At 47.7% G+C, this 27903-nt stretch overlaps 2 protein-coding genes across 12 annotated transcripts in view; one reads left to right on the top strand and one right to left on the bottom strand.

The window, feature by feature from the left end:
• The first annotated feature begins 70 nt into the window (after positions 1-70).
• On the top strand, positions 71-27618 carry LOC463170 (putative T-complex protein 10A homolog). Of its 9 annotated transcripts, XM_054686500.2 has the most exons (11): positions 85-212; positions 1530-1674; positions 3085-3300; positions 7713-7871; positions 8424-8535; positions 10080-10184; positions 13318-13454; positions 16640-16724; positions 24860-24977; positions 25687-25718; positions 25992-27618. In XM_054686500.2, exons 2-11 carry the CDS (start codon positions 1531-1533, stop codon positions 26183-26185), a joined length of 1302 nt encoding a protein of 433 aa, XP_054542475.1. In that variant the 5' UTR covers positions 85-212; position 1530; the 3' UTR covers positions 26186-27618. The 9 variants fall into 9 exon arrangements, with proteins under 9 accessions (XP_054542474.1, XP_054542475.1, XP_054542480.1 ...); XM_054686499.2 differs by lacking the exon at positions 25687-25718 and having other exon boundaries at positions 71-212; XM_054686505.2 differs by lacking the exon at positions 3085-3300.
• TTLL2 (tubulin tyrosine ligase like 2) overlaps positions 22748-27903 on the bottom strand; it is a 33069-nt gene continuing 27913 nt past the window's right edge. For 2 of the 3 annotated variants that reach the window (XM_054686497.2, XM_063813681.1), the window contains exons 5-7: positions 25973-26233; positions 24838-24949; positions 22748-22967 (exon numbers count right to left, since the gene is read on the bottom strand). The gene's annotated coding sequence lies outside the window, so the exon portion shown is untranslated. The remainder of the gene's footprint in view (positions 22968-24837; positions 24950-25972; positions 26234-27903) is intronic. The other variant, XM_016956628.4, reaches the window with a different exon arrangement.

Genomic DNA, 27903 nt, shown 5'->3' with positions numbered 1-27903 from the left:
ATGTTAGAATTGCAGGTTTGGGATGTTTAATTATTATCTGAGCTGGTCCAGTGGTGACGCTGAGTGGGACGCTCATGCCCCTTTAAGACAGAAAGTCCGTTGGAACCGTCTGCTGCTCCCTGGTCTCTGGAGATGAGGCAGGAGGGCTTGGGGACAGCTGGGGACACGGCCCAGATGATCCGGTCCCAGCAGAAGTGACTGGCGGGGACCAGGTGAGGTGATGAGGTCTGGTAGTGGGGCTGAGAGAAGGGGTATTCCCCAGACTGAGGGGGTCACAAGTTTGGGGCCGAGGACACTGGGGTATCCCCTCGGAGGAACAGGAAAGAAGGAGCTTTCTCAGGGCTGTGAGGACCGCGGACCCTTGCCCACTTCCACAGAAACTGTCCCAATTCCCGCGGGGAAGGAACAGCCAGGGATCCGGTTACTGGTAGGTCTTGCTCTTGACCTTCGATTTGCCTTCATCGGGAGACTCTCTTTTAAACAGCATTTCTCCAATCACTGTGGTTAAACTGTTCATTCTCAGGTTTGTCTACAGTGAGAAGTTTATGAATAAACAGCTGGGGTTTCGTTGGGGGCTACTCGCTTCCTAAAACCGAGAAGGTGAGGCAGGGTTGGGAGCGGCTTTCAGAGAGGACCCTGCAGGCTTGCAGGAAGCTTTGCGTTTTCTCTTTTGTTTTAGTTTTCTGATTGCTGTGAGCTTCCTAGAACTGGCACAAATGCTGTACCTATAAAAAGGTGTTTCCTTTCCACGTCTTCACCATGAATTCACAAATGTCATCCCGATGGTTCAAGACTCAGACTCAACACAGTGTGGGGTCTGCCTGTGCACCTCCGAGTGGGTGTTGATCCAGTGCTGCTGATTAAAGGGCTAAGAGTTCCCTCAGGGCCGCACGCGACCATCCACACACATCCCACTCACACCCCGAGACCATCCTGCTCACATCTGCTCACACCCATTCACATTCCCCTCACACCCGCTCACACCCCACTCACATCCCACTCACACCGGCTCACACCCCGCTCACACCCTTCTCTGGATGACCAGAGTGCATTCGGTGTCAGGCTGATCTTCTAGGATCTAAAGCATTTTCCACGGAGGATGATGGACAGCCAGGTGTGGACCGCTCAGTCCCTCCATGTGTGGATGGTGACAGTGTGTTAGGTGTCAGGCTGATCTTCTTCTAGAAACTGAAGTGTTTTCCATGGAGGATGATGGACAGCCAGGTGTGGACCGCTCAGTCCCTCCGTCTGTGGATGGTGACAGTGTGTTAGGTGTCAGGCTGATCTTCTAGGAGCTGAAGTGTTTTCCATGGAGGATGGTGGAGCCAGGTGTGGACCTCTCAGTCCCTCCCTCTGTGGTGTCCTTTCACCTGGTCAGCTTCGGGCTTGGGAATGTGTACAGGACCCCGGGAGAGAAGAGAGGCTGTGGTTCCTGCTCGCCCTTAGGTTGAGGCTGGGGCCTTCAGCCCAAACTAACGGGTTAGGGGGCTGCATTCAGGCATTGCCATAGCTCTTCCCTTCCCAACCAGGATGCTGGAGGGTCAGCTCGAGGCCGGGGAGCCCAAGGAGGGCACCCACCCAGAGGACCCGTGCCCGGGAGCTGGGGCTGCCATGGAGAAGACAACTGCAGCAGCCGAGGTCCCCAGGCAGGACGGCAATGCCAGGGAGATGCCGGTGAGCTGACCTCTGTGGGGACAGAGTTAGTCCCACCAGGCAGGACCCTGATTCCTGTCCCTGAGGCCTGTCATTGGACTTTCCCTCGCCAGACCCCTGTAGGAATGTGCCACCCTGGGACGCTGATGCTAAACTTCCTCTCAGAGGGGCACGTGGCTCTTTTCCCCTCTGCAACTGTCTCTCTTTGTTGATGGGAGGCAGGACAGGGAGTTAAAGAAAATATTAACATTCCAGCTTTTCTCCTCTAATCCAGGAGAAGGCACCAGACTTTAAAAACTTCATTAACGAAAATCAGAAGGTTGACATGCCTCACATCATCCCAGCAAGCTTCCTGATTTTTAGCTCCTTCCTCACCAGACCCTGTTGGACAGTGCTTGCTCTCAAGAAAGTGCCATGGGTCCCTGTGGCCAGAGCCATGCAGTGAAGGGCTGTACCTCTATCACGATCCCACTTATTCTCAGAGCAAGGCTGGAGGCTCTATGGTCCAATGAAGAATGCCACGGGAAGGCTAACATGTCAGGTTGAAAATGCAGTGGCTTCCATAATTTTTAAACTGTTGACCACACATCCATGCCACCACGGTGTTTGAGACCAGCCTGGCCAACATGGCAAACCCTCGTCTCTACTAAAAATTCAAAAATTAGCCAGGCATGGTGGCGTGCACCTGTAATCTCAGCTACTTGGGATGCTGAGGCACCAGAATTGCTTGAACCTGGGAAGTGGAGGTTGCATTGAGCTGAAATTGTGCCACTGCACTCCAGCCTGGTTGACAGAGCAGGACCCTGTCTAAAAAAATAAAATAAAATAAAAAAAGAAGGAAAAAGAATGCCAGCCTCTTATTGCTGTAGTAGTGTTTTAACAAAGAATGATAATTCACTGACCACCTATATCTGGTTATATCATGTAGACTAACTCATAATAAACAATACTCAATAAGAATAAAGCTGTGGCCAGGCATGGTAGCTTATGCCTGTAATCACAGCACTTTGGGAGGCCGAGGCAGGTGAATCACTTGAGCCCAGGAGTTTGGGACAAGTCTGGGCAACATGGTGAAACCCCATCTCTACTAAAAATGCAAAAATTAGCCAAGCGTGGTGGCACACACCTGTAGTCCCAGCTACATCAGAGGCTGAGGCAGGAGGATCACTTAAGCTCATCAAGTTGAAGCTTCAGTGAGCTGAGATCGTGCCACTGTACTCCAGCCTGGGTGACAGAGTGAGACCCTGCCTCAAAAAAAAAAAGAAAGAAAGAAAGAAAGAAAAAGGCTGCAGTTGTCCTGTTTATCTCATCAGGTGTCCTTTTGTCCGGAAAGAGTGTTGGTCTCACATCAGAGGGGGCTTGAGTATTTTGCAGATGAATGTGCCGGTTGGGCGTCTGAGAGGTTTTCTGGTGTTCTCTTCCCAATGACAGTCATTACAGCAGCAGATCACCAGACTCCACCAAGAGCTCGGGAGACAGCAGTCGCTGTGGGCTGATGTTCACAGAAAACTCCAGAGTCATATGGATGCCTTGAGGAAGCAGAACCGGGAGCTCCGAGAAGAGCTGAGAGGTCTGCAGCGGCAGCAGTGGGAAGCCAGGAAGAAACCTGCAGCATCCCCACACGCGGGGCGAGAATCACACACTCTGGTACCAAAGGCGCATTTGTGTTTTTGTATCATTTGCATCGTGTAAAAATAGTGTCCCCGTAAAGATGTGGGCTTTGTTGCTGGGTGACGTGGTATCTCTCACGTTCCAGGTGGTGGGAGGGCTTGCTATCTTTCCATCAACTACATTTCCCACAAGTAAAGATTAAAGAACTGGATACATCAGGCATCTCACCTGACGCTCCAGCAGACAGAAGCACAGCTGCCTCTAGGCTGCACGTCTCATGTCGAGAATTCTAAGACATCCCGTGATGTCTCAGGACAACAGCAGCAAACCCTTACTGTGGACTTTACATGGGCTAGGTAGGGAGCTTTACCATCTTACTCTCTACGACGACCCTATGAAATGGATCCTATTACTAACTCCATCATGGCCACGGGTTGGAGAATGCGGAGCTGGGATTTGAACCCAGGGTGACTCCAGAGTCAGCTCAGTGGCCCGGTGTCCTTCTGTTCATCTTCTAGGACAGCTGTGTAGAATGCAATAGAGACCTGTTGAAACGGGAAAAGTTCCCTTGTCCCCCTCCCAGGGTGTGCGAAGGAAGTGTGGCTCGCTTCCTCCTTGTCCCACAGCTCAAACCTCTAGGGGAGCGTAGAGACGGGCAGGCTGTGCAGCTCCAACCCCACGGCAGTGTCTAGGGGTGAATGTTTACAGCTGAAGCCCCAGTGGGCGTGTGTTACAGGGCGTTCTTTCAGTTTAGCTCTCTGTAGGCAGCTTGTGTTTAGCAGCTCAGTTAGACCCTCTGCACATCACTAGGACAGAGGGCTTTCTGTATCCTGGGTTCCTGCCTCGGTGTACCTGAAAAATCAGATCACACGTGGGCTTGGAGGATGGGTGCAAGGTTTTTTCATGGGTGATGGTAGCTCTCAGCAGACAGGGGAGCCAGAACCGAGATGGAGTGGGAAGGTGGTTTTCACCCGGAGTTGGGCAGCCCAGCAGCCGGGCTCTCCTCTGACCGCCCTGATCAATCTCCCTGTCATTCCACCAGTCAATGGCTTGCTGGTGTCTGCCAGTGTGTTCCTCTCGATGCCAGACACTTGTGTCTCTGCCCACTAGGGTCTCGCGGTCTTCACAGGCACATGATGGGAGTGTGGCAGGCCAGGGTGCTCTTGGAAATGCTACATTTGGGCACGAGAGCAGAAATGCCTAGGTCCCTGGGCACAGGCCTGGGGGTGGAGCCCTAGCCAGGGACCTGCCCTTCTCTACCCAGGACTTTCCTGCGCCCGTCCCATATCACCGCCCTGCTCTATCCCAAAGGAAGAACCAGCATGCTCATGCTGAAGTAGTCGGTGCCTCCCAGCACCCACCTGCCTTCATAGAACACTGAGGTTTCGAGTTTGATCACACGGCTCAAAGACCGAGCCTAAGAGTGTGAATGTGGCCAGTGTCATCACTGCCTTGTCTGGGTTCTGTTTCCCACACATGGGTCTGAACAACTTGAATCATTAAAATTATATGCACAGCTCAGGACACACGGAACCACGTGAACACCCTCCAAATGGAAGTGGGGATATTTCTCAGTGGGTTATGAAAAGTACCAACATTTCCTATCTGCACTTATTGCGTGAACTTTTAAATCGGTAGTTCCAGGACTTAGAATGTTTCCGATATGACACAGTGACTACAACACACACGTGCACACACACACGCACACACACACAGAGGCACCCACAGAATACATTCCAGAGGAGCCTGCTCTGTGGTCGGTTCTCCCAGCATGGCAAGAACAGCCACAAATTCCTCTACAAGAAATTACGGGAAATCTTGGAAGTTATTCCCAGTCTTCGGGAGCTCTGCGAGAGCTTTGTTTCCGTGGAGATGGCTTCTGCTGCCTCAGAAAGAAAGCGGGTTTATCCTCTCAGCACAGCAAAGCGCCCAGTCCTTCTGCAGAAGGAAGAGCGGAAGCCGGGCAGGCTGTTCCTCCGTCAGAGGTAGAGAGGGAGAAATTGCCACAAATACTGGCCGGGATTGTCCACCTTCTGTGAGGAGAACCCATAAGACCCACAGGGATTTTTCCCTGCATATACTGTATGCCAGTTCCTAAAAAATAGTGTCTACTGCTCCATTTGGGTCATTGTATGTTGGTCGAAATGTTACCATAACAATAACCCCAAGAGCCAATGAAGTCTCGTGCAGTCTTCACACTCCCTACAGCTTCCATCGTTCTCTTATTTCGAGGTTAGAGCTTGGGGAATTTCCAAATATTTTTTTTGATTCTGTGCATTGTACGGGTCACCATGGGGCTATTTATAGGAAGAGGATCTGTGCTCACAGGAGCAGACCTGATTTGAAGAAAGGACGGGATATGTGAATTCCACACTTCAAATTCGCGCAGGTGTATCTGTGTGTAGTCGCAGTTTTAGGGACTGAGCATCTAAAAGGCTGAGGCATGAGCACCCTCGGAACGCGGGCACGGCTGTGTGGGCGAGCCACTCTGCATCTGGTATTAAGCGTTCGTTCATAGCAACCCCCTCCCCTTCTCACTCCCTCCTCCTCCTCAGAGGGGAGAGCAGGGAATAATTAAAGATTCCAGACCTAACGCACCTCCTCCCACCTGAAGGATCACGCTGTTCCAGGTCAGTCTGCTGATAACAGGGGAAGTTGGGAATTTGCATTTCGAATCTTAGACAAGTTGTAGAGACAACACTGGAAGGAGCATCACATTTTCCTCCTCCGTTACCACATTCCCCGTTGAAGTCACATGAGCCTGAAGGAAGATATGTTGGGTATTGATCATTCTGTGGCCTTCGGGATCCTGTGATCGTTTTGAAACAAGGAACCACAATAAGAAACACAAAGCAAACTTGGTCTCCACAAAGCTTCCTTCACAAACGCTGCGTGAGGGTTTCTGTTCTTAGCAACATGTTAGGGGAAAAACCCAGGCCAAGTCCCCCCACCTCGTACCCTAATTTTTTCTAGGACATTCCAATTATTTTGGATTGTATTAAAATTTGAATTTATCTTACCTTTGAAAATATGAACATTTTCCCCGCATTTTGTCTTTTACGCATTGGAAACTGCTTTTGGAAAAATTTCACCTCTGTCAGCTGATGAAGAGACAATGCCCAAATACGCTGGCCGCAAGAGTCAGAGTGCCACTCTCCTGGGACAAAGATCGTCATCTAACCACTTAGCTCCTCCAAAGGTGACCCTTCGTGCTTATCATCTGTAAAGAGCAGCAGAGCTTCTGTACCCAAACACACACATCCCATCAGCTCCTCACCACACAGTTTCACCTCCCTGGGGGAGCGTGGTGCTCCCTGGAGTCCTGCGTTTTTCCAAGGACATGGGTGCATACCTTTCAAACAAGATCCTAAACCACAGCACTTCCTGCTGTAGGGCAGATTCCAAGTCCTGCCAGCTGCTTCCCTCTGAGCGCACTCATGGCAGCAAGTGTCTGGCTGGGGCCGAGCGGACTCGGGGGCTTTGTTTCCGTGGGTGCCACCCACGGAGATGATATGCGTGGCGCTCTCGCCACGCACCATGGCCCGTGTGTCTAGGGGCTCGCAGCCTCCCACAATCCCTGCTTCTGCACTGCGGTCTTGCACCTGCTGCTTGTCAGCGTGGACTCCTCTCAACAGGGGCTGTGCCGCTTGCTTGGGGGCCATGGTGCAGGATGTTATTTTGTCTCCATCACATTTTTCCTTGTTAAAATTAGCTCCTCTTTAGAACATTCTGCTGGCCAGTGTGTCTCTTCCCGTCCCAGCTTTGTGTCACCCTCACACTCGGGAGGCAAATCTCGTGAGTCCTCAGCCAGCAACTGATACTGGGTCGATGTGGATGGAGAAGACTGCCCCCCAACACCTGAAGATGATTTATCCCCTCGCTTCTTTCCCAAAGCAACTGCTGAGCAGATAACACTTTATTCCCTGAAGGAAGATCAGAAATCTACTCTGAGCTTTTGTCACAAGTAGGAAAATAGCCCTTTCAGATCCTATGAGTACAAAACATCCAAAGTCCCAGGACAGACTGCATAGGTCCAGCCTCCTGTGAGACACGGACTTCTCTCACGCTTCTGCATTGACCTGAGTTAATCACACGCGTGCCGGGCAATGTACGAGTAAATAGATAACTGAATGGGTGGCTTATCCATGCCTCAAAACCATGAATTTTTAAATAGCTCAAAAGGTAGAACACTATTTTCATTATGCATTTTTGAATTGAGTTTCAAGTACTTTATTTCACTGTTGACTATTCTACAATGTCAGCCATACCGTCCCTGAATTCCTCAAGAGCGTGGCTGTAAAATGGGGAATGAGAGCGTGGATGCCTCGTGTGCCCTTCTGTAGGAAGCGGGAGTAGAATCTTCTAGTTTCTGTGGTAGCTGGTGTGATGTGTTGCTCAACATTTTAAAATAATATGATGGTTATTAATGCAACCACATTTATTTTCAGCCAATGAGTTTAAAGACAGAAAGAATTAACTCGGGGAAAACACCACCACAGGAAGACAGAGAGAAAAGTCCTCCCGGGAGACGTCAAGACAGAAGTCCAGCACCCACTGGAAGGCCAACTCCCGGTGCAGAAAGACAGGAGGTGTCTGAAGACGGAAAGGTGACCTGGGAAACCTGGGTCACGCTACACTGGCCGCGTGGAAACTTCAGATTCAGATGCATTCCACTTAGGTCTAATAAGAGAACTCAATTTGTTACTCGAAATAGACCTAGTATTAACCTAATTATGTTATTTATTTATTTATAAATAAAAACTTTATTTATTAATTTATTAATAAATTTTACTATTAATTAATTAACTTTTAATAAATAAATAATTAGCATAATTGTTTATTAACCTAATCATGTTTCTATGGATAAAACCTTAAATTTCTTCAGACATGTCTTTAATGCTAAAAAAGCAAACAACTTGAATTGGGTTTTAAAAATCAATTACTTTCCCGAACTCCGTAATTGGTATATTTCTGCAGAGTCTTTACAAGAATTGATCTACCTTGTAGTGCTGAGCTCAGGGCTGTTGGGTGAGCCCTGGGGTCTTGCTGGAAATTGTGGATGGCTGAAGATGGCTTCGTGCTCCCAGCCTTTGGGCTCGAGGCATTGCCGGCTGCAGGGACCTTGTTACAAGGGGGGCCTCTGACTGTCTTTGCCCCAGGTTATGCATCCATCTTCCCGAAGTCCGCAAAACTCCAGTGGCAGAAAATCACCAGTGCAGGCTTCCCAGGCCGCCACGCTGCAGAAGCAGACGGCAGCAGCTGGAGGAGCTGGTGAGCAGGGTCGGGGGCTCCTAACTGTTTCCATGCTTCCTGTAAAGTGCGGGGCTTTCTTGTGGATACGCGTGAGCAGAACATCTTACTACGGCAAGGACATGTCCTTCATGGAGCTGCCTAATTTCTGACCACTTTTGTCCGATTCCCTGGTTGGGTCCTCACCTGGGAGTCTTGCAGACACCCGTAGCCCTCCACCCCACACATAGCCCACATGCCGGTCTCCAGGGGCCGTGGCTGGAGATTCCGAATCCTACCGGCCGCTTCCCCTGAGCACACTCCCAGCTGAAGACGTCTGGCTGGGCCTGGGCGGACTCGGGGGCTGTGTTCCCTTTTCTCCGTTTGCCCGCCCATGGCGTTGCTGCCACGCTGATGGAGCACCCTCTCATCGGGCACCTGCCCGGCCTCTTTCCTGAGCCCAGCTCTGTCCATGCAGATGTGGGTGCTTTCTGCATTGGGGGTCCCACCGGGAGGAGCCAAGAGTGCCCCTGGGTGAGTCAGGAAAGAACTCCTTCCTCACGTTGCTGCCAGAAAGCCAGAAAATGACCATAGCAGCTTCACAACCCCCCAGGAACCTATCTCGGTAAAGAAACAGGGGCCAAGTGGTGGCCGAGCCTCAGGTGTGGCCAAGCCTCAGGTGTGGTCCTTATGCACAGCATAGCCCAACCCTGTGGGCACCACTCACCCTGGGCTGCCTGGCACCTGGACTCCTTCCCATCCTTGGCCCAGGCTTGTGTGGCCCTGCAGGGCCGAACCCGACACTGTCTTCCTCCTGGGTCCACTCCCCGGGCCTCCTGCCCCCCAGGCTGCTTCATGGCCTCTGTGGGGAGCTTCGTAGGTGAGGCCGGTGCCATCATCTGCTTCAGACCACCCCAGGCCCTGCGTGCCCTCACAGTCCCCTCTGCGCCCCTCTGTGGGGTGGGGAAGCCCTTCCCATCAGGTCAGCACCAGCCTGGCCACCTTGTTCCTGCTGCCCCCTCCCCTTCAGGCCCCCAGACCAGACTTTAGTTACTTGCTGCTGCCGGGCAGAACTGGAGGCCTTGTCTTCCACACACCTGCTAGCACCTCCGCAACCTCCAGGCATGATCTCAGCTGAAGTGACGCCATCCTGGGGAAGCCCCCCCGATCCCGGGCTCTCCTGGAAGCCTGTGATGCTCCTTCACCACAGCCCCTGTCCCTTTGTAGGTCCCATAAGCCAGTGGTGCAGGGATCCGGCCTTTCTCTCCCGTGTCTGCCTCCTGCAGAACCACAAGCAGCTTCAGGGCCGAGGCGGTGCCTTTCCATCCGTGAATCTCCTGATCCATCAGAATACTCGAGAGAGAGTGACACCCAAGAAATACTGACTGAGTGTATTCATGAAAGAATTAATGTTCTTACAGGATCATTTGTTGTTGAACTGACCTGACATGTGTATAGTGATCTCATGAACAAGAGGGAAGCTGTGCATCCATTCACTTCAATTGGATTTAGCAATCGCAGTAGGATAATGATATTTCCACAATGTATATGCTCTGTCCCTTTAAATTTAACTTTTTGCTTTTTAGACAGAAGCTCATCAGTCTTAGGGAGTTCTGAAGGCGGATTTCTCAGCCGCGTTCAAGCTGACGAGTTCGCCAGTTCTTCCCCGGACAGTGCAGAGCTGCAGGTAGGTGGCTGAGTGGCTTCTGTGAGGGCGGCCCACCCGGTTCCCCTCAGGGAGACCTGAGAAGGTGACCTTTTCGTCCTGGGGAAGTGAGATTCAGAGCGGGCGTCACGAGATGGTTGCATCTTCCCATCTTCTCAACAAGAATAGAAAATTAAGATGATTCCAAATATCTCTTTATTTCCTGAAGTTCAGCCTTTCAAACAGAGACTTTTTTTATAGATTTAAGTTGGTTGCATTTAGCACAAACAAGATTAATATTTTTCATGACTTATGAGTTCCCCTAGTCAGAGTTTCATTTTTATCATTTTGATTTACAGTTCTCAGTTGACATTAATAGACTCGAAGGCAAGAATAGCAAACATACTTCTAAGCCCTAGCTAGGGGCCCGCTTGTAACATGCTATATTTTACAAAAAAAAAAAAAGTCAATGAAATGAAATTATTTTCTCTACGCCAGGAAATTCGGGCTGTGAACTTACGTATGATGTAAAACTAGGCACCTGGCGTGGAAGTCTCAGAACACAGGTCCCGTTTGTTTTCTGTTCTCCTGCGAAAAGCCCACATTCTGTTCTGCCCTCTCCGACGTCTTCAGTGGGGGGACGAGTGGGAATATTTTTCTTGGGATTTTATTTTGTTTGAGGATCCAGCTAATGAGTTCACCTGGAAGCCTCCGAGCTAATGATCTACATTGAGAAGCAGTGCAGCAGCCATGGCAGGTGGTGTCTCTGTGTGGTGTTTGTATCAGGTGTTAAATGTGGCAGTTGTCATTGTGGCCACCCTGACTCCAGACCAAACATACAAGTGGGAGATAAGCACTTTAATAAAACACAAAACATGGTCCAAAGTCCTGGTGCTGACTGTCCGGGGCTCAGCCGCGCCCACCGACTTAGAGGCAGAGGCTGCAAAATGCCAGGGCAAGGTGCATTTCTCCCGCCTCATACTGCAGTGTTCATGGAGACCACGGGAGATTAGGATTATGCTCTTTCTGCAGAATCTTCCTGTAAACCCACCATCTTCCCTGGAAATAGCACAGGCCATGGACACTAAGATGAAAAAGGAGGAAGCACAGGAAGAAAAACGGCATCCAAACGGCAAGGCAGATGACTGCCGGCGGTCCAGTTTCCAGAGTAAATTTCCAGGAGCTCTGCACGCCGCTCCCTCCAGACAGGCCATGAGGCCCCGACCTGGAGGCCAGGCGTTTCTAGCATTGTTGACTGCCAGTTTATTCCCAGTAAATAAAGCAATAGGCTTTTCAGGAGGAAGATTTGTTTTAAATACTTTTAAAAAAACCCAAAACTGTAGCCTCAAGTATCTTCCAGCCACCACATTTTAGCCCTTGAGGAGAGCTCAGTTCCGGAAGGACGCGTCAAGGTGGCGGTGGTCGGCATTGACTCAGGAAGGGGTCGGAAGAGGCACCGGCTGCGGCTGCAGCTACAGTGTTTTGTGAGCTCCGAGGAGACCCAGTCCTGCCTGGGGCAGCACATCATCGCTTCTTCTTCAGCTCAACAGTTCGTTCATCTCGCGCCTCTTGCTGGCCTGTTAGAAACTGGGAGTCGGCCTCAGGCTAGCTTTGCTGAGGGAACTCTGCCTCAGTAAAAGCGAACTTATGTCTTGCAAGCGGATAAAGCATTTGGATAAATGAACAACAGGGAACGCTACTTGCAGTAACAGTTTGAATTCACTGAAATGCTTTTGTCTTTAGCGCAGTGGTTGTAGTGGTTTGTCAGGGGAGAAGGAAACCCACATCATTTGAGCACCTGACCTTGCTATCCCCATAGACAGGTCCATGAGACATAAGTGATGCTCCTCCTTGGCTAAGTGCATGGAGGAACCAATCGCTCAAGCTCATGAAACCACGAAGATGAGGACACAAGAACTAGGTAATGCGCTGTGCCCTCTGCTAGCGCGATCCTTCCTTTCTCCCCACAACCAGCGGTCACCCACCTCTGCCTGCCCCCACGTCCCTGGCTCCCCCACCCTCCCTCCCAGGTCTTCAGCACTTTCCTCTTCTCGTGACTCATCTTGCATCTACTTCTTGTGTATCTTGCATTGGATATGCCAAAGTTCTTTCCTTTTTTGTGTTTTCTTTCTTTTAATAATATAAACTCCAAAATAGATTGTTTGATTCTTTTCATGTGGAACATTTAAAATATTATTTGTGCTTTATTACTTCTGAGAGTAATTGACTCTTTAAACGTTGCCGGAGTTGTTAGTGTTGGTTAAAAGTTCATCTTCAGATATGGAACTGAACACAGCCCTGCTTCATTCACCGAGTTGGTTTGGGAGCAGGTGGAGTCATCTTAGTTCAAACCCCATCAAACAGGAGGCTGTTGTCCCGGCCAGCAGGTGGCGCACACCGTCAAGGTTTGTTTGGTGGATGGTTGAAGACAGTTTAAGAAGCCCAGCATTCGCTTTTATTCCCTTTGTATTTTCTCAGCTGAATTAACACCTATATTTCTGAGCTATGGTTAAGAGGGACAGTGTGACATAAATAACAAAAACACATTTTGCCATTTGGAATTTTCACATGCACTTATCTTAACTCCCCAGATCTTGAGATTATTTCTCTCAGATATTTTCTTTTGCTAATCTTTACATGAGTAATATTTTCAATGTGAAGACAAAGATATTCTTTCTACATTCCTTGTGCAGCATTATGCACATGAGGTTATATAATATTTGCTGATAGTTAATAAAAATCAACACATCTTCGGGATGGGCCGTAGGAGCGTAGAGGTAAGGAGATTGGGATGAAAAGGAAAGCAAAAGCTTCCAAGAGTAATTTTTACGTAGTAATTACCACAATTCCCATGGCCCAGGACTCTAAACTCACTAAGTCAGCGGCCGTGGAAGATCTAGACTGATGGCCACTGTGCGACACGAGCTTATGAAAGACGGATGTTGGTGGGACAGATCATAGCACTTATTCATTACTGATAACCACATTGGGGGATGGGAATTTGGACCTGATCTACTCAGTCAGTACAATTTTGGGGGAAATATCACAGCCAGTGTCAAGAATGCCATGTAGGTGATAATCATGTAACAATTCTGAATTGAAGAAAAAATAATGAAACCACAATAATCAGGCTTTACATCATTTTTCATCTTGGAGCTTTTGTGTTTCCATAAAGGTAGAACAGGCACTGAGCGAAGGTTGTGCCATCACCACCTTCCCCGAGGCCAGCCAGAAGGAGCCGAGCATGGATAAGAAGACGACCATCATCCGGTTCTCTAATGGTGACGTGAAGAAGATCAAACCCGATCGGAGAGTGGTGTGTACAATGGATCTTTTTTGAAAAAAGATCTGTCTTTTTTTAAAAGAAATCAAAACTAACTCAGTTATTAGGAACGATTTTGCACATCTGTACCCCCTTTCCTCTGGGTTTTCAGGATGGGTTGGGGGGGACGGGCAGAGCACAGGCTGTGGAGGCGGGCGAGGCTCTCTATGAGCCAGGCCGTTCTGCTTCCTCGGTGCGCTCAGGCAAGTGAGACCCTGTTGTCAAGACCCTCCGATCTGCGCGGTGACACAAGAGTGCACCAGCACCCCTCCTGGCTCTGAGTTCAGTCATTGTTTTCAGCTTTTCTAAGCCTCTGCAAAATGTGGCTGATAATTAGGACCTAAGTCAAAAGATGGTTATGAAAGTTAAGTAACATAGTCCATTAAATAATGTCTCTTCTGCAGAACTCTCTAGAAACACAATGGTAAACACTTAGTACATGTGCATTGATTGTAGAACTAGCATTAGTATTGCAACAAAGTTAGGCAGAGTCAGGAGCTAATCCCTGGTACAAGCTGGAGGTGAGATCCCGGGAGACAGTTTTTACAGCTGGGAGGAGGCACTGTGCCCAGCAGCCACCTTGCAGGTGGAGCAGAAAGCACGGGCTTGGGGTTCACGGGCTCGGCTGACTGGCAGCTCTGCCAGACCAGCTGTGCCAACACCAGCCAATTAATTCATCTCATCAAGCCTCAATTTCTGCATTAAAAAAATCAGGAAATATTCCCAGGTCTGGTTCTCAACTGGGGGCAATTATTCCCCCTGCCTTGAGGACATTTGCAATGCCTGGAGACATATTTGGTTGTCACAACTGGGGGTGGTGGGGGTGCTGCTGGCATCTAGATAGTGGGGCCCGGGGATGCTGCTAAACATCCCAATGCCCAGGACAGCCCCCCAACCCCACAGAATTATCCTGCCCAAATTGTCAATAGTTCTGATGCTGCTAAACATCCCAATGCCCAGGACAGCCCCCCAACCCCACAGAATTATCCTGCCCAAATTTTCAGTAGTTCTGAGGCTGGGAAAGCCCCCTGTAGGTTATTATAAGGACCAAAGATGCCATACATATATTGCTTGGCACACATCAAGTACTCGGCAGCTGACAGCTGCTGTTACCATGACGATCATCACTGGTAAAAGCCGATGATGTGTTTGTGGAAGAAAGCCACGGATCACAGTAGCTGGGGGCCCACTTGATGCTGAGGAGCTGTGAGGATGCTGTCGCCCCCTGGTTCAAACTACATGTCTCTGTGTGTCTAGGGATCATGTATGGAAAACACAGATGCTGAGCAATCTGGAGGTCCTCTAGGCAAGGTCTCCAGGGTGGCAATATTTTTGCCCAGATAATTCAGGGTATATAACTTGATTCTAACTTAAGAAAATTTGGGTAATTTCCAAAACCAATTATAAATAAGGTGAGATAAGGGAGGTCAGGGCAGGGTTTGTAGTGCATTGAGAATAGTCTCTTAGTACCCACACATTACCAAATTGTATTCTAAACATTTCCTTCTTTACAATGATCAGTTTCCCTGTTGTTGGCCAAGCTTTGGGTACAAATGTAGAGGCATAGGGTCCAGGAGTTCTGAAAGACTGCAGAGCGCGCCTCTGTTTTTTGTGTTACTTGCTTTAATGAGAGGCGCCTACTTGTGGCTCTGTGATTTTATCCCAGCGAAGCCTCTTGACCCTTCCTGAGGGTGGATGTTAGAAGCCCCGAGTGTGGACACAGGCGTGGTGTGCCCACCACGTGCTCTTCCACCGACCTGAACTAACTTGCACGCTCCCTTTTTTGCAGGGAAATGCAAACAAAGAGCTTGGATGACCCCCTTTAGACGGTGGCCTGTGTTACGCCACTGCCCAGTGGAGGAATCTGTGATACTGATCTCATAGCCTGCCCCAGCCTTTCATTGTGAGGTCTAGATTTCCGTCACTTTGGAGTAGGAAATAGCTGTTTCTTAGCCAGATGTGGGGGTGTAGGGAGGCAGAGTGTGACAATGTAAGAATTGATGCGGTGAGGATGAATCAGCGGGAGAGAACAGGGCCTGGCACAGGCCTTGGAAGGACATCCTCCTGTTCTGGCCTTCTGCATGGTCAGAGGGAATGGCCACTGCAGGCCAGCGAGTGTGCACCTCCCCAGGTCTCCTGAGAGCACCTCTGTTCCCCTCAGACCTCTCTGGTCTCCAAAGGGAGCCCTGACCCCAGCGAGGAGCCTGAGCTTGGACTTGATGATTATTGGGATGATGCAGAATTGAGAATTTGGGGCTTTCTTCTGACATTTGGACAAATTTCCCCCATGTGAGAAAAATGCCTTTAAAATCATGGCATGGAAATAGTCCCTTCGACTTCAGTGTCATGGTTTTTCTAAATAAGTCACCTCTCCTATTCTCTCCTGCCTTCTCTCAGCCTTTCTTTGACGGGCAGCGATGCTGTTGCTATGATAGATGGCAGACATGCAGTGACACACCGGGGTCCCAGAGCTCAGGAGAGAGTGGATGCCTGTCCTCTGTGGTCCCACTTCAAAACAAACATGTACATCCCACGGTTTTCTAGTTCTGGACCCTTAATTTTTTAATAATTCCCCCTTCCCTACTTATAGTCAAGGCTCGCTTGACCATAAGGAATGTCCCCTCCCCTCCCGGATGACTGTCCTCTTCCAAAGCAGCTCCTTCCCCTCTTCTTTTCCCCACTTTATTGGAAACCAGAGGGGGTCACAACGATGGGAAACTTCACAGTAATGTCACAATTCAAGAGGCACAACCCGGGGAGTGTTTCTGTTGTTTGGAGCTGCTGGGAGACCCTTGGTCTCTGAGCTGTGGGGTTTGGGTCTTGGGGCTCCCCACTCATATTCACTATGCTGGACCTGGACCTCTTGCAGGCCCCCAAGGCTGCCAGGCCCAGCAAACGCTTGCTCAGAGCCCACCAGGTGAAGGACCGGGAACTCCACCTCGGTCCAGTCCTCTCTCCCATGAGCCTAGAGCCACAGTGTCTTGACTTTTGGGCTTGGGTGACAAGCCCTCCCCCCATGCCCCCTTGCTGTGGAGGGTGCCCATAGACAAGGTCAGCCCACTCCCACCTGCTGGGACAGTGCTTTTACCCACCCTCAGGAAGGACTTTACTAGATTAAATCCAGGTTCAAAATGATAACATAGACTGCCTCCCAACGTAGGTGTTTCTGGTGCTTACAGATTTACTATCACGCAAATGCTCAGACAATGAGCACGACCTACCCTGACGGTTTGGAAGTTGTGCAGTTTCCTAACAAGCAGACAGGTGAGTGACGTCACCAGGAACCTGCGTGGGTAGGTGCCTTTGCATGTGAGTGTGTAGAGGTGTGGAGACTTGCAGGTTAGCAGATACCTGAGCCCTGTAGGCAAGTTCCCCATAGCAGCAGCTGTCCAGATAATTTGGGGCTTACCCTGCTTAATGCATGTTTTCCTGGTTCTTATCCAAGAGCTGTGAGCCCGTGGCTTCCGTGCGGGTGTGTAAGTGCACGCAGGTCTGGATGCCTCTGTAAACGCCGTCAGACCTCAGTCAGGGGCTTGGGTTTCAGCTTTTCAGGTGGGCCTGGCTACATGGCTCGAGCAACAACCGAGATAAATGGGTGTTACTTATTCGCACAGCCCGGTCAGCTCATTGTTCTAAAAGCCACCACATTCTTTTCCGAAGTCTCGCCTGGACTCTAAAATGCCATCCTCTGGGTAACCCCTGGGTCTCTTGGGAACTGGGCTGCACAGCAGGAGGTGAGCGGAGGACAAGCCAGGGAAACTTTATCTGTATTTACAGCCACTCCCCATGGATCCATTATACCTGAGCTCCACCGCCTTCAGATCAGTGGCAGCATTTGATCCTCACAGGAGCACAAACCCTACTGTGAACTGCGCACGCAAGGGATCTAGGATGCGTGCTCCTTGTGAGAATCTAATGCCTGATGATCTGTCACTGCCTCCCTTCAGCCCCAAATGAGACCCTCTAGTTGCAGGAAAAAAAGCTCAGGGTGGCTGGACACAGTGACTCACGCCTGTAATCCCAGCACTTTGGGAGCCCAAGGCAGGCCGATCACAAGGTGAGGAGTTTGAGACCAGCCTGGCCAACATAGTGAAACCCCATCTCTTCTAAAAAAACAAACAATTCAAAAATTAGCCAGGTGTGGTGGCAGGCACCTGTAATCTTAGCTACTCGGGAGGCTGAGGCAGGATAATCGCTTGAACCTGGGAGGCGGAGTTTGCAGTGAGCCAAGATCGTGCCATTGCACTCCAGCCCAGGTTACAGTGCGAGACTTCATCTCAAAAAAAAAAACCTCAGGGCTCCTACTTGTTCTACATTGTGGTGAGTTGCATAATTATTTCATTACGATGTAATAATAATAGAAATAAAGTGCACAGTAAATTTAGTGCAGTGGAAACATCCAACCTTCCCACAACCCACACCCATGCCAGTCTGTGGAAAAATTGTCTTCCACAAAACTGGTCCCTAGTGCCAAAAAGGTTGGGGACCACTGCACTAGATAATGAGAGAACCGTGTTAAAAATATCCCAGTTTGGGCCAGGCGCAGTGACTCACACCTGCAATCCCAGCACTTTGAGAGGCCAAGGTGGGCGGATCACCTGAGGTCAGGAGTTCGAGATCAGCCTGGCCAACATGGTGAAACTCTGTCTCTACTGAAAATACAAAAATTAGCCAGATGCAGTGGCGGGCACCTGTAATCCCAGCTTCTCAGGAGGCTGAGGTTGGACAATCGCTTGAACCCAGGAGGCAGAGGTTGCAGTGATCCCATATCACTGCATTCCAGCCTGGACGCAGAGCAAGACTCCATCTCAAAAAAAAAAAAAAAAAAAAAAAAAAAACCAAAAAAACCCTAGTTTGGTTATGAATTTACTAATATTTATTTGTAATTTCTTTTAGTTAGTTAATATATGCCTGGTATATCTGTTTCTATTCTTTCTTTTGCTATTTTTAAATCTTTACCTTTAAATACGATCTTATAAGAAACAGACATTAAGAAAAATATATAATCTGAAAATAACTTTCCTTTTAACCTGAGGTTTTATTGCATAAACAGAAAATGTATCGGTATCCTTACTGTACTCTACAACCAAATCAAGAGTCTTTTAGTTCGAATTCTCCTCCCCGATCTTTCATGCCATTGTGTTGGCTTCTGCCAGGATTTTTACTCTAACTTGATTTTCACCCTCAGTATTAGTTATGATTATTACCGTGGTGTTTATGTAACCAGTATTTACTTTAAACTTTCTAAATTTATGCAGAATTTGGGGCTCTTCTTTCTTGTATTTTGGGCCTTTCTTCTTGGCACAATTTCCTTCTACTTGACGAGCATGAGGAGACGGGGGCAATCAGCCCTTTTGGCTCATCTGAAAATGTCCTTTGTTTTGCCTTGTTCATGAGTGGTCGTTCATCCTGATGCACCTTCTGACCCCTCATCCCATAGCTATTACATGGCCACCCTGTGGCAGGCATTGTTTTAGGGCTAGGGATCCAGCAGTGAGCAAATTTGTGAAAAGTTCTTATTTCATGACATTTTATTGGAGGGAAGCATAAAGTAATCAGGTAAAAATAAAAATCAATATAAAATATCAGTCTCTATGAAAAGCTACAGAGAAAAACAAGAGGGTAGGAAGCAGGGAGGGAGAGTGCTGGGCTGCTGCCCTAGGGGGCCATCTGTAGGCCGTTGAGGAGGGCCTCACTGAGGGGGGATATTTTAGGGATCCATGAGTGATGTGAGAGAGGGAGCTGTGTGCGTGTCAGGAAGAACATTCTAGAGTGAGAAAGAGCCGGGAAAAGTGTGTGGTGTGTCTGAGGAAGAGCAAGGAGGCCGGTGTGGCAGGGGTAAAGGAGATGAGGTCAAAGTGCCAGGACCAGGCAGTGTAGACCTTTGTGGAGAAGCCATTGGAGAGTCTTGAGCAATGGAATGACAGTGATTTTTCTGAGCATGTTGAGGACTTTATTCCACTCCCACACGGTGTCTGCTGGAGGATCTGATGGTGGACTAATTTCTTCCTTCGAACGTGATTTTTTTTTTACTTGCTGCTTTTAAGAACTCTTCTGTCTCCAGTTACATTATGATATGTCTAGTTATGGATTTAATTTTGTTCATTGTATTGGGGATTTGTTGTGCTTTTTTTTTTTTTGAGACAGAGTCTCGCTCTGTTGCCCAGGCTGGAGTGCAGTGGCGTGATCTCAGCTCACTGCAACTTCTGCCTCCCCAGTTCAGGTGATTCTCCTGCCTCAGCCTCCCAGGTAGCTGGGACTACAGGTGTATGCCACCATGCCTAGTTAATTTTTTGTATTTTTAGTAGAGACGGAGTTTCACCATGTTAGCCAGGATGGTCTTGATCTCCTGATCTCGTGATCCGCCCGCCTCAGCCTCCGAAAGTGCTGGAATTACAGGTGTGAGCCACCGCAGCCAGCCTGTTGTGCATCTTATATATAATCACTGTGTCTTTCATAAGCTATGGTTGCCAGATTTAGCAAATAAAAATGCAGGATGCCCAGTCGAATTTGAATTTCAGGTAAATAATAAACGATTTTTTGTACCATGCAGTATGTGGGACATACTTACACTAAAAAGTCATTTGTAGTTTATGCGAAAATTCAGATTTAACTGGGTGTCCTGTGTTTTATCTGGGAACCCTATCAAGTTCAGGGAAATTCACAGCTATTATCTTTATCCATCTTACCTTTCCTCCACATCCAATTATAGCTGCATGACACCACCTCATTCTAGCGTCTTTCCATCTTCACATATTATATTTTCTTGTTATCATCTGGGTAAATTATTTATTTATTTCCTCAGTTTTCTCTTCAGCTGAGTATTATGTGCTATTTAATACATCATTTTAGCTTTAATTTTGAAGACTATATTGATTTTATTTGTTCTTTTTCAAATCCACCAAGAATTTTTTCTCTCTTTCATTTTTAATTTCCCACTTTAATTTTTAAAATATTCTACAAACATTTGCCTTGTCATCAGTTTCTGGTAGCACCACGCTTGCCGTGTCGGAGCTCCGCGTGACACTGGCTGCTGCTAGCTTGTCTCTGCTTCCAATACTTCTGGCACTTCCTCATGGTGTTGCGCTTCCTCACCTATTTCATATTTGTGCTGGCAGCTTGTGTTGGTGGCGATACTATGGGGCCCAGTCTGGGAGATAGTATCCAGAAAGCTTTGTGTTTGCTTCTGCCAGGTGTCCCAGGGCACGACCAGCCTGGGATCACTTCACATTAGCTTCTTAGTTTAAGATGTCCCAGGTACAGGTAGCAGAACTGCAATTGCTAAGGGTAAATGAGGGTCACCCTGTAGTGACACATTCTTTGGAAAGAGCTCAGAGAGAGACAGCAACACTCCTTGGTGCTCTCCATCTGCCGGCAGGGAGATATTTTCTAGTTTCCTCTTTCCTTGGGGTTCTAACCTTCAGAGAGTGTCCTCTTTAAGTTCCCAGACAAAGCCCTTCATCCTATCCCAGCAGAGCGACTAAGGGCCAAACCTCCTGGAGACTGCAGAGGTCACCAAGGCAGCCGCAGGTCAGGTTTGAGTCTGCGTTCCAGCACCCTCTGGGATTTGTAGCCCCTTCCATGAACTTGGGTGCTCATTTCCCAGGGATTTTGTGATTTGCTTGAGCATTCCTCGGTATTTGTAGTGGATGTGTGGCTGGCTGGGATGTCTGATCTGCCCCATTGCCAGGGCAGAATCAAGGCTGCTGTGGGGCATCTGCTCCTCCGTGACACAACGGACCTCCAGATGGGCCCTTGAAGCTGCTGAGACTCACGTTGTCCTGTGAATTCCTGGCTCTCACCCTTTTTCTTTTTGTCCTAATATTTCAGCCAGTGCAGCTGTGTGTCTTGTTAGAATTTTTGCCTTCACAAGCTGTCATTTAGGCTCTGACTGCGCACATAGCAGCAAAGTGGGCACTAGAGCATTTGTTTTCTTGAGTGACCTCCAGCAAACATTCGACAAAGAAAAATTACACTTGCTAGTTTGCAAAGGCCATGCTGAGCGATTGATTAATATTAACGCCAGTCTTCTGAAAAAGAAAAGTATTTATAGGTCTGTATTTTATTTTTGTTTAAAAGACCTAAAACTTTGACTCTCAGCTGGTCCATGTAGAAGGTCTCTGATCAGTTAATTTTCCAGCAGGAATTCTAAGTTCTGTTACTGTTCTTGGATACATTTATCGTACATTCAACAGTTCTGCCTACGGCTGATATTTCAAGAACAGAGTGAAACAGAAGTCCCATTGTTTCCCACTCCTTCCATTTTACAGGTGCAATTGTGTGTCTCATGCATGGTTCTTATACATTCATACAAATCAGCCAAGAGTCAGGCATTGATATGTACCAGGCAGGGAGTGAATTCAGTTGCTCTCAGCTGTTGACCCAAAGAAGAGCCCCCAGTTTCTGCAGGGTGTTCCATTAATATACAACCAGAAAACAATCTTTTACCATTTTGTGCTAAAAATTATTTTAAGGGGTAGAATTTTTCCTCAGTTGTCAGATTCTTCACTGTATTCATTTTTCTTAAATACAGTTTGTGGGCTGGGCATGGTGCTCACACTAGTTATCCTGGTGCTTTGGGAGGCCACAGCAGGAGGGTTTCTTGAGGCCAGGAGTTAGAGACCACCTGGGAAACATACCAAGACCCTATTCCTTCAAAAAATAAAATATTAGCTGGGCATCATGGCATGCTCTTATAGTCCTAGCTACTCGGGAGGGTGAGGCAGGAGGATCACTTGAGCTCTGAGTCTGAGGCTGCAGTGAGCCATGATCACACCATTGCACTCCAGCCTGGGTGACAGAGCGAGGCCTTGTCTCTAAATACACACACACACACACACACACACACACACACAGAGACAGACACACACACGTATATGTTTATGTGTGTGTGTGTGTGTGTGTGCTGCCCCTTATCTGCCAGAAACTGCTAACAGTTGACAATACAAATGAAAAAGAAGCAAATGCATATTAAAGGAACAAATGGAGGCCATGCGTGGTGACTCACGCTTGTAATCCTAGCACTTTGGGAGGCCGAGGTGGACAAATTACTTGAAGTCAGGAGTTCGAGACCAGCCTTGCTCACATGGTGAAACCCTGTCTCTACTAAAAATATAAAAATTAGCCAGGTGTGGTGGCGAATGCCTGTAATTCAAGCTACTCAGGAGGCTGAGGCAGGAGAATCTCTTGAACCTTGGAGGTGGAGGCTGCAATGGGCTGAGATCACACTACTGCACTCCAGCCTGGACAACAGAGAGAGACTCCATCTCAATGAAAAGAAGAACAAATGGAAACTCATCAATTAAGTTTAACTTGGCAGCTTTTCTTTTTTTCACAAACACATCAAGCAGCTGTGAATGTACCCCACATGCAGGCACTGTAATCACCTTCCTGTTCCTGTAATGAAATAGAAGCAGTGCAGCAGTATTTCAGCAGGCTCCACAGCGAGTTCCTCAGCGTCCAAGGGTTCTGTCTCCAGTACAAGGTGAAAATCACTGTTATTCATCCCTGGAGGATACCATAGAGGGTGAATTATGGCTCTTTCCTACAATTTATTATCCAGCTGAAAACTGCAAATCTATATGAAAATGTCAAGTTGAATGTTTACCATAGCAAGAGTCAAAAGCATTCAGAAGCAGAGGGCACCGACTGTGGGGTTCATAATGGAGATTTGACCTCAAACATAGGGACTCAGGGAGTCAGACAGCGTATGGGTAGGAAAGGAAACTTTCAGCCAGGGAGATCACTTGAGCAAAGTTGGGAGAATCTAAATTTTGTGCTTTAATGAGACGGAGATCATTCTGCCCAGAGCAAGATATTCAAGTGTAAATAAAAAAATGATAAGAGCAAGTACAAAAATGCATGTTGAATACCAGTTCTTTATGGAGTGTGCCTTATCCTGTTCAGGCTGCCATAGCAAAGTGCCATAGACTGGCTGGCTTGTCAACAACGGTGTTGGGGCTAGAAGTCCATAACGAAGGTGCCGGCAGCTTCACTGTCTGGTGAGGGCTGCTGCCTGGTTCACAGACGGCATCTTCTCATTGCAGCCTCACATGGTGGAAGGGGCGAGACAGCTCTCTGGGGTCCCTTTAGTAAGGGTGCTAATCCCATTCACGGGGCCCCACCCTCATGACCACATCACAGCCCAAAGGCCTCATCTCCCAACACCATTGCTTTGGGGATTAGGTTTCAACATAGGAATTTGGGGAGGACACAGCATTCAGCCCATAGTAGAGCAGTCACCACAAAATAGATTTAAGCAGCTAAGTGACACAAGTGTCCTGGTTTAGAAATATAAATTTACTGAATTTGCAATGATAGGTGTGTATGTTGTTTACAACCTGGTTGAAACAGTGAAACACAGCAAATGTGCTCTCAGATGTTCACACAGTTTTTCTTCTTGAGTATTTTCATACAATATTGAAGTCCTTAAACTTTTATTATAAGTAGGATTGCCAGATTTAACAAATAAAGATTCAAGTCCCTCACTGAATTTGAAATATCAGATAAACAACAGTAATTTTTGGTATAAAAGTATGTTCCATGTAATATTTGAAATACACTTATGTTAAAAATTATTTATCATTTGGCCAGGTGTAGTGGCTCACGCCTGTAATCCCAGCACCCTGGGAGGCTGAAGCAGGCAGATCATCTGAAGTCAGGAGTCTGAGAGCAGCCTGGCAAACATGGTGAAACCCTGTCTCTACTAAAAATACAAAAATTAGCCAGGTGTGGTGGCGAGTGCCTGTAATTCTAGCTACTCAGGAGGCTGAGGCAGGAGAATCGCTTGAACTGGGGAGGTGGAGTTTGCAGTGAGCCGAGATCATGCCATTGCACTCCAGCCTGGGCAACAGAGTGAGACTCTGCTCAAAAAACTAATAATAATAAAAATAAATTATTCATCATTTATCTAAAATTCAAACTTCACTGGCCATTTTGTATTATACCTGGCAATCCTAGTTATAAAGCCAGATGATTAGAAAATACTCTCTGTAGCTCACACCTGTAATCCCAGCACTTTGGGAGGCGTTGGCGGGTGGATCACGAGGTAGAGAGATCACGACCAGCCTGGCTAACACAGGGGGAAACCCCATCTCTACTAAAAATACAAAACATTAGTCGGGCGTGGTGGCAGGCGCCTGTAGTCCCAGCTACTCGGGAGGCTGAGGCAGGAGAATGGCGTGAACCTGGGAGGCAGAGCTTGCAGTGAGCCAAGATCCTGCCACTGCCCTGCAGCCTGGGCGACAGAGTAAGACTCTGTCTCAAAAAAAAAAAGAAAAGAAAAGAAAAGGAAAGAAAATACTCTCTATAAATCTCATGAATATTTTATAGATTATTTGCATAGAATATGTTTCTAAACAGATTCAATGTAACATACACTGAAAAACTGCATTCTGCAGAAAAATTCTACCCCAATGGCTCCAAAGAAATCGTGTTTCCCGACGGGACGGTGAAACATCTCAAGGATGGACAGGAAGAGACCTTATTTCCTGATGGGACAATCGTAAGGGTGGAAAGGTCAGTAATGTCAGACAATGCGAATTCGAAACATCCCCAGTTTTTGTTTGTGTATTTAATAATTTCTTTATATTAATTTAGATTTTTGCAAACATTTAAGTGCTTGTATATAAAAAAAAGAAAATAATGTCATTGACTCTAGAAGTTTTGTCTTATGGCCTTGATTTGAATCCCTTTCTACAGACTGTGGGTTTCAAATGGGCTTTTAGGTATTTACTTCACCAACATTAGCTTCGTTTGAATTATAACCGTAAAAATCACTCCAGTCTTCAGTGCTCACCTCAGGCCATGTGGTCTAGAAGCCCGAGTCTATTGCAGAACACATGCAAGCAGATGTTTAAGGCACACCAAGGAAGAGCTCATCAGAGCTGCTATTTCAATGCTAGTTTGTGCAGAAAGTAAAGATCCACTCAGCTGCCCAAGGGAGAGTGTGGGAAGTTGTTTTACACCTTCCCTTTCTTTCCTGATATCAAAGTGAACACGGAGCGCTGTGGGCTGTGTCTCCTCGCTGCCCCGCCTCCGCCCTTTCTCTGAGATCTGAGGTCTCCCGCTCTCACCATTTCTCCCCTGGGCAATTACAATAGACTCCCCCAGCTTCCTCACAGCTGTCAGAACCTTCCCTGTCACCTCCGGGGCCACTTTTCTGAAATGATTCAATGTGTGTCTCTGTCACTCCCTGTGTCAACCCTGCCGTCCCTCTCACCACCAGAGCCAGCTGTCAGCACAGGCTTCAGCCTGCAGGTGAGCAGATGCGGCTGACCTCCGGCCCTGCCTCCTGGCCCTCCCCACCTGCCCTCTCTCACCCACACCGAGTTTCTGCCGATTCCCTGAGCCCCCCGTGCACCTTTCCTGCCCCTGCCCGTGGCCTTCTGCACCCTCATCTAACGAGATTTGGAAGGAGGGCTCCAGACCCCGGTGGGGGCATTATTCTGTGCTCCCCCACCCCGCACTGGCCTCCACCCTGGCAGCATTGGCCCTGGCATAGGCCGCCTTACCATGTGTTTCTCCTCTCAGGAACGGCGACAAAACCATTGTGCTCAGCAACGGGCAGAAAGAAATCCACACAGCCCAGTTCAAGAGGAGGGAGTACCCGGATGGCACCGTCAAGACTGTGTATTGCAGCGGCTGTCAGGAAACCAAGTATGCCTCCGGGAGGGTTAAGATCAAAGATGAAGCTGGAAATGTCGTCCTGGACGAGAAGCAGATGAGCCCTCAACACGCAGCATCACATGGGAAATGCCAATTGCAGATTTTTCCTAAAACAGACAAAAACTAATAACATATTAGCTGCCCTAAATGATCTTGGAGAGCCACCAAAACTTTAGGACTACCCAAGTCATCTAGAAATTGCAAAGGAAAAGACATTCTCTCCCCTATTTAGGAAACTTGGTTAGAGCAGCACACGTCAGAGAACAGGAGGCTCACAAAAGAACGATTTTCAGTGCCCCCAGCAAGGCTGCACCCTCTTTGATCATCACAGGGGCCATTTCCGCCTTGTGATGGACCCAGGAGGTCTCTGCAGAGCAAGTGCCCTTGGACCAGCTGATTCACAAAGTGCTGAGCCCCTCTTCCCTGTGTGGCCCACCCCAGGCACGGCTCATTCCTCCAGAATTATAGAAGCTCATCCTGGCCTGTTCCCCTCTGGTCACCAACACCCCTGTCCTCGCTGGGACTAGAGGGAGACAATTCTAGTCACTACAAGGACACCCAAGGGGCGTCCGAGTCAAGGCTCCAATAGTGCAGTTATCATGGCCTCTCGCAGCCCGGGGAGCATGTCGCCTCCTGAAACTCGAGATTTCTTAAATCCCAATATAAAAATGATAACCAGTTACTTATTTCTTTTGTTGTTTTGCAGGCCACCTAGAAATACAAAATACCAATTCACCTAATTTTTATACTGAAATGTAGATGCCCCCAACATGTTTTGGAAAGAGATAATTTCTTGAAAATCTTATCAGAAGATGCATAGTTAATTTTTTTCCGTTATGTACTCATGTTTTTATGAAATACAATACCATATTTTAGGGCCAGGGATTATTTTAACCTTAAAATTGTGCATGCGTCATTGTAGTCCTCAATATTTGGTAATGCTATTTAAAGTGACTCAAGAAGCGTGTGCTATCTGGCTTTGAAGGAAAAAAAAGGAATTCTACTACAATTACAGTGGATGGAGGCCTTTTCTTTTCAGATGAATGCTAAAGCAATGCAAGGTTGTTTGTCAGGCATAACTGGCAAAACAAATCCATTATTAAAAAGCTACTTTGCATTTGGCTGAAAGAATGGACTTGCCTATTGCTTTGATTGTTTTGAATCAGCTTATACTAAGAATTGTCACTGAAGCAAACAAAATGATACACAGCTGTACTCAAAAAATGCACTTCTCATTATCTGTGGGAGATCGGGGAAGAAACAAACATGCAATTTTATCAGGAAGCCGTGCTCAGGCATCAGATCACCTGCCTGACTGGAAGTTTTCATTAAATATCATCTGCAGTACACTCTCCAATAGTGATGGGTGTAAAATCTGTCATCCAAATAGGATTAATTCAGTGTGCGCATTCGGCGGGAAGCCCTTTGTGGAATATACATTCTGTGATATTGGGAATCAGTACAAGCTTATTAAAACAACACTTCATACTGATTTGCAAAAAGCCAGAATTTACTTTTAGTTCTTAACAATCTCCCGAAGGCTTCTTATTAGATGTATAATCTGATTATATTTATTACATTAATTTTGAGGAAGGGGTCCGTATTTACCTATTTGCAGGCACATTTATGCACAAATTGTAAACAAGCACATTTACTTGTTCAAAAAGGTAGCATTAAGACAATCATGAAACAATGACAGAGTATAAAGGGCTGGAAGATGGGGTGAGTCACACCCATCTGAGCCACTGTCTACTGCCACCTTGGAAAAAACCCTCAG

This window comes from Pan troglodytes, chromosome 5 (assembly GCF_028858775.2).
Source record: "Pan troglodytes isolate AG18354 chromosome 5, NHGRI_mPanTro3-v2.0_pri, whole genome shotgun sequence".
Classification (NCBI taxonomy): Eukaryota; Metazoa; Chordata; class Mammalia; order Primates; family Hominidae; genus Pan; species Pan troglodytes.
This window is presented reverse-complemented; position numbering and strand designations above follow the sequence as displayed.

Excerpts from the sequence above, each read along its gene's own strand:
- LOC463170 (XM_054686499.2), top strand. The coding sequence starts at position 1,531 with ATGCTGGAGGGTCAGCTCGAGGCCGGGGAGCCCAAGGAGGGCACCCAC. Across the intron at positions 8,536-10,079 it reads GGCAGCAGCTGGAGGAGCTG|ACAGAAGCTCATCAGTCTTA; the intron begins GTGAGCAGGGTC and ends TTTGCTTTTTAG. Across the intron at positions 10,185-13,317 it reads CAGTGCAGAGCTGCAGGTAG|AACAGGCACTGAGCGAAGGT; the intron begins GTGGCTGAGTGG and ends CCATAAAGGTAG.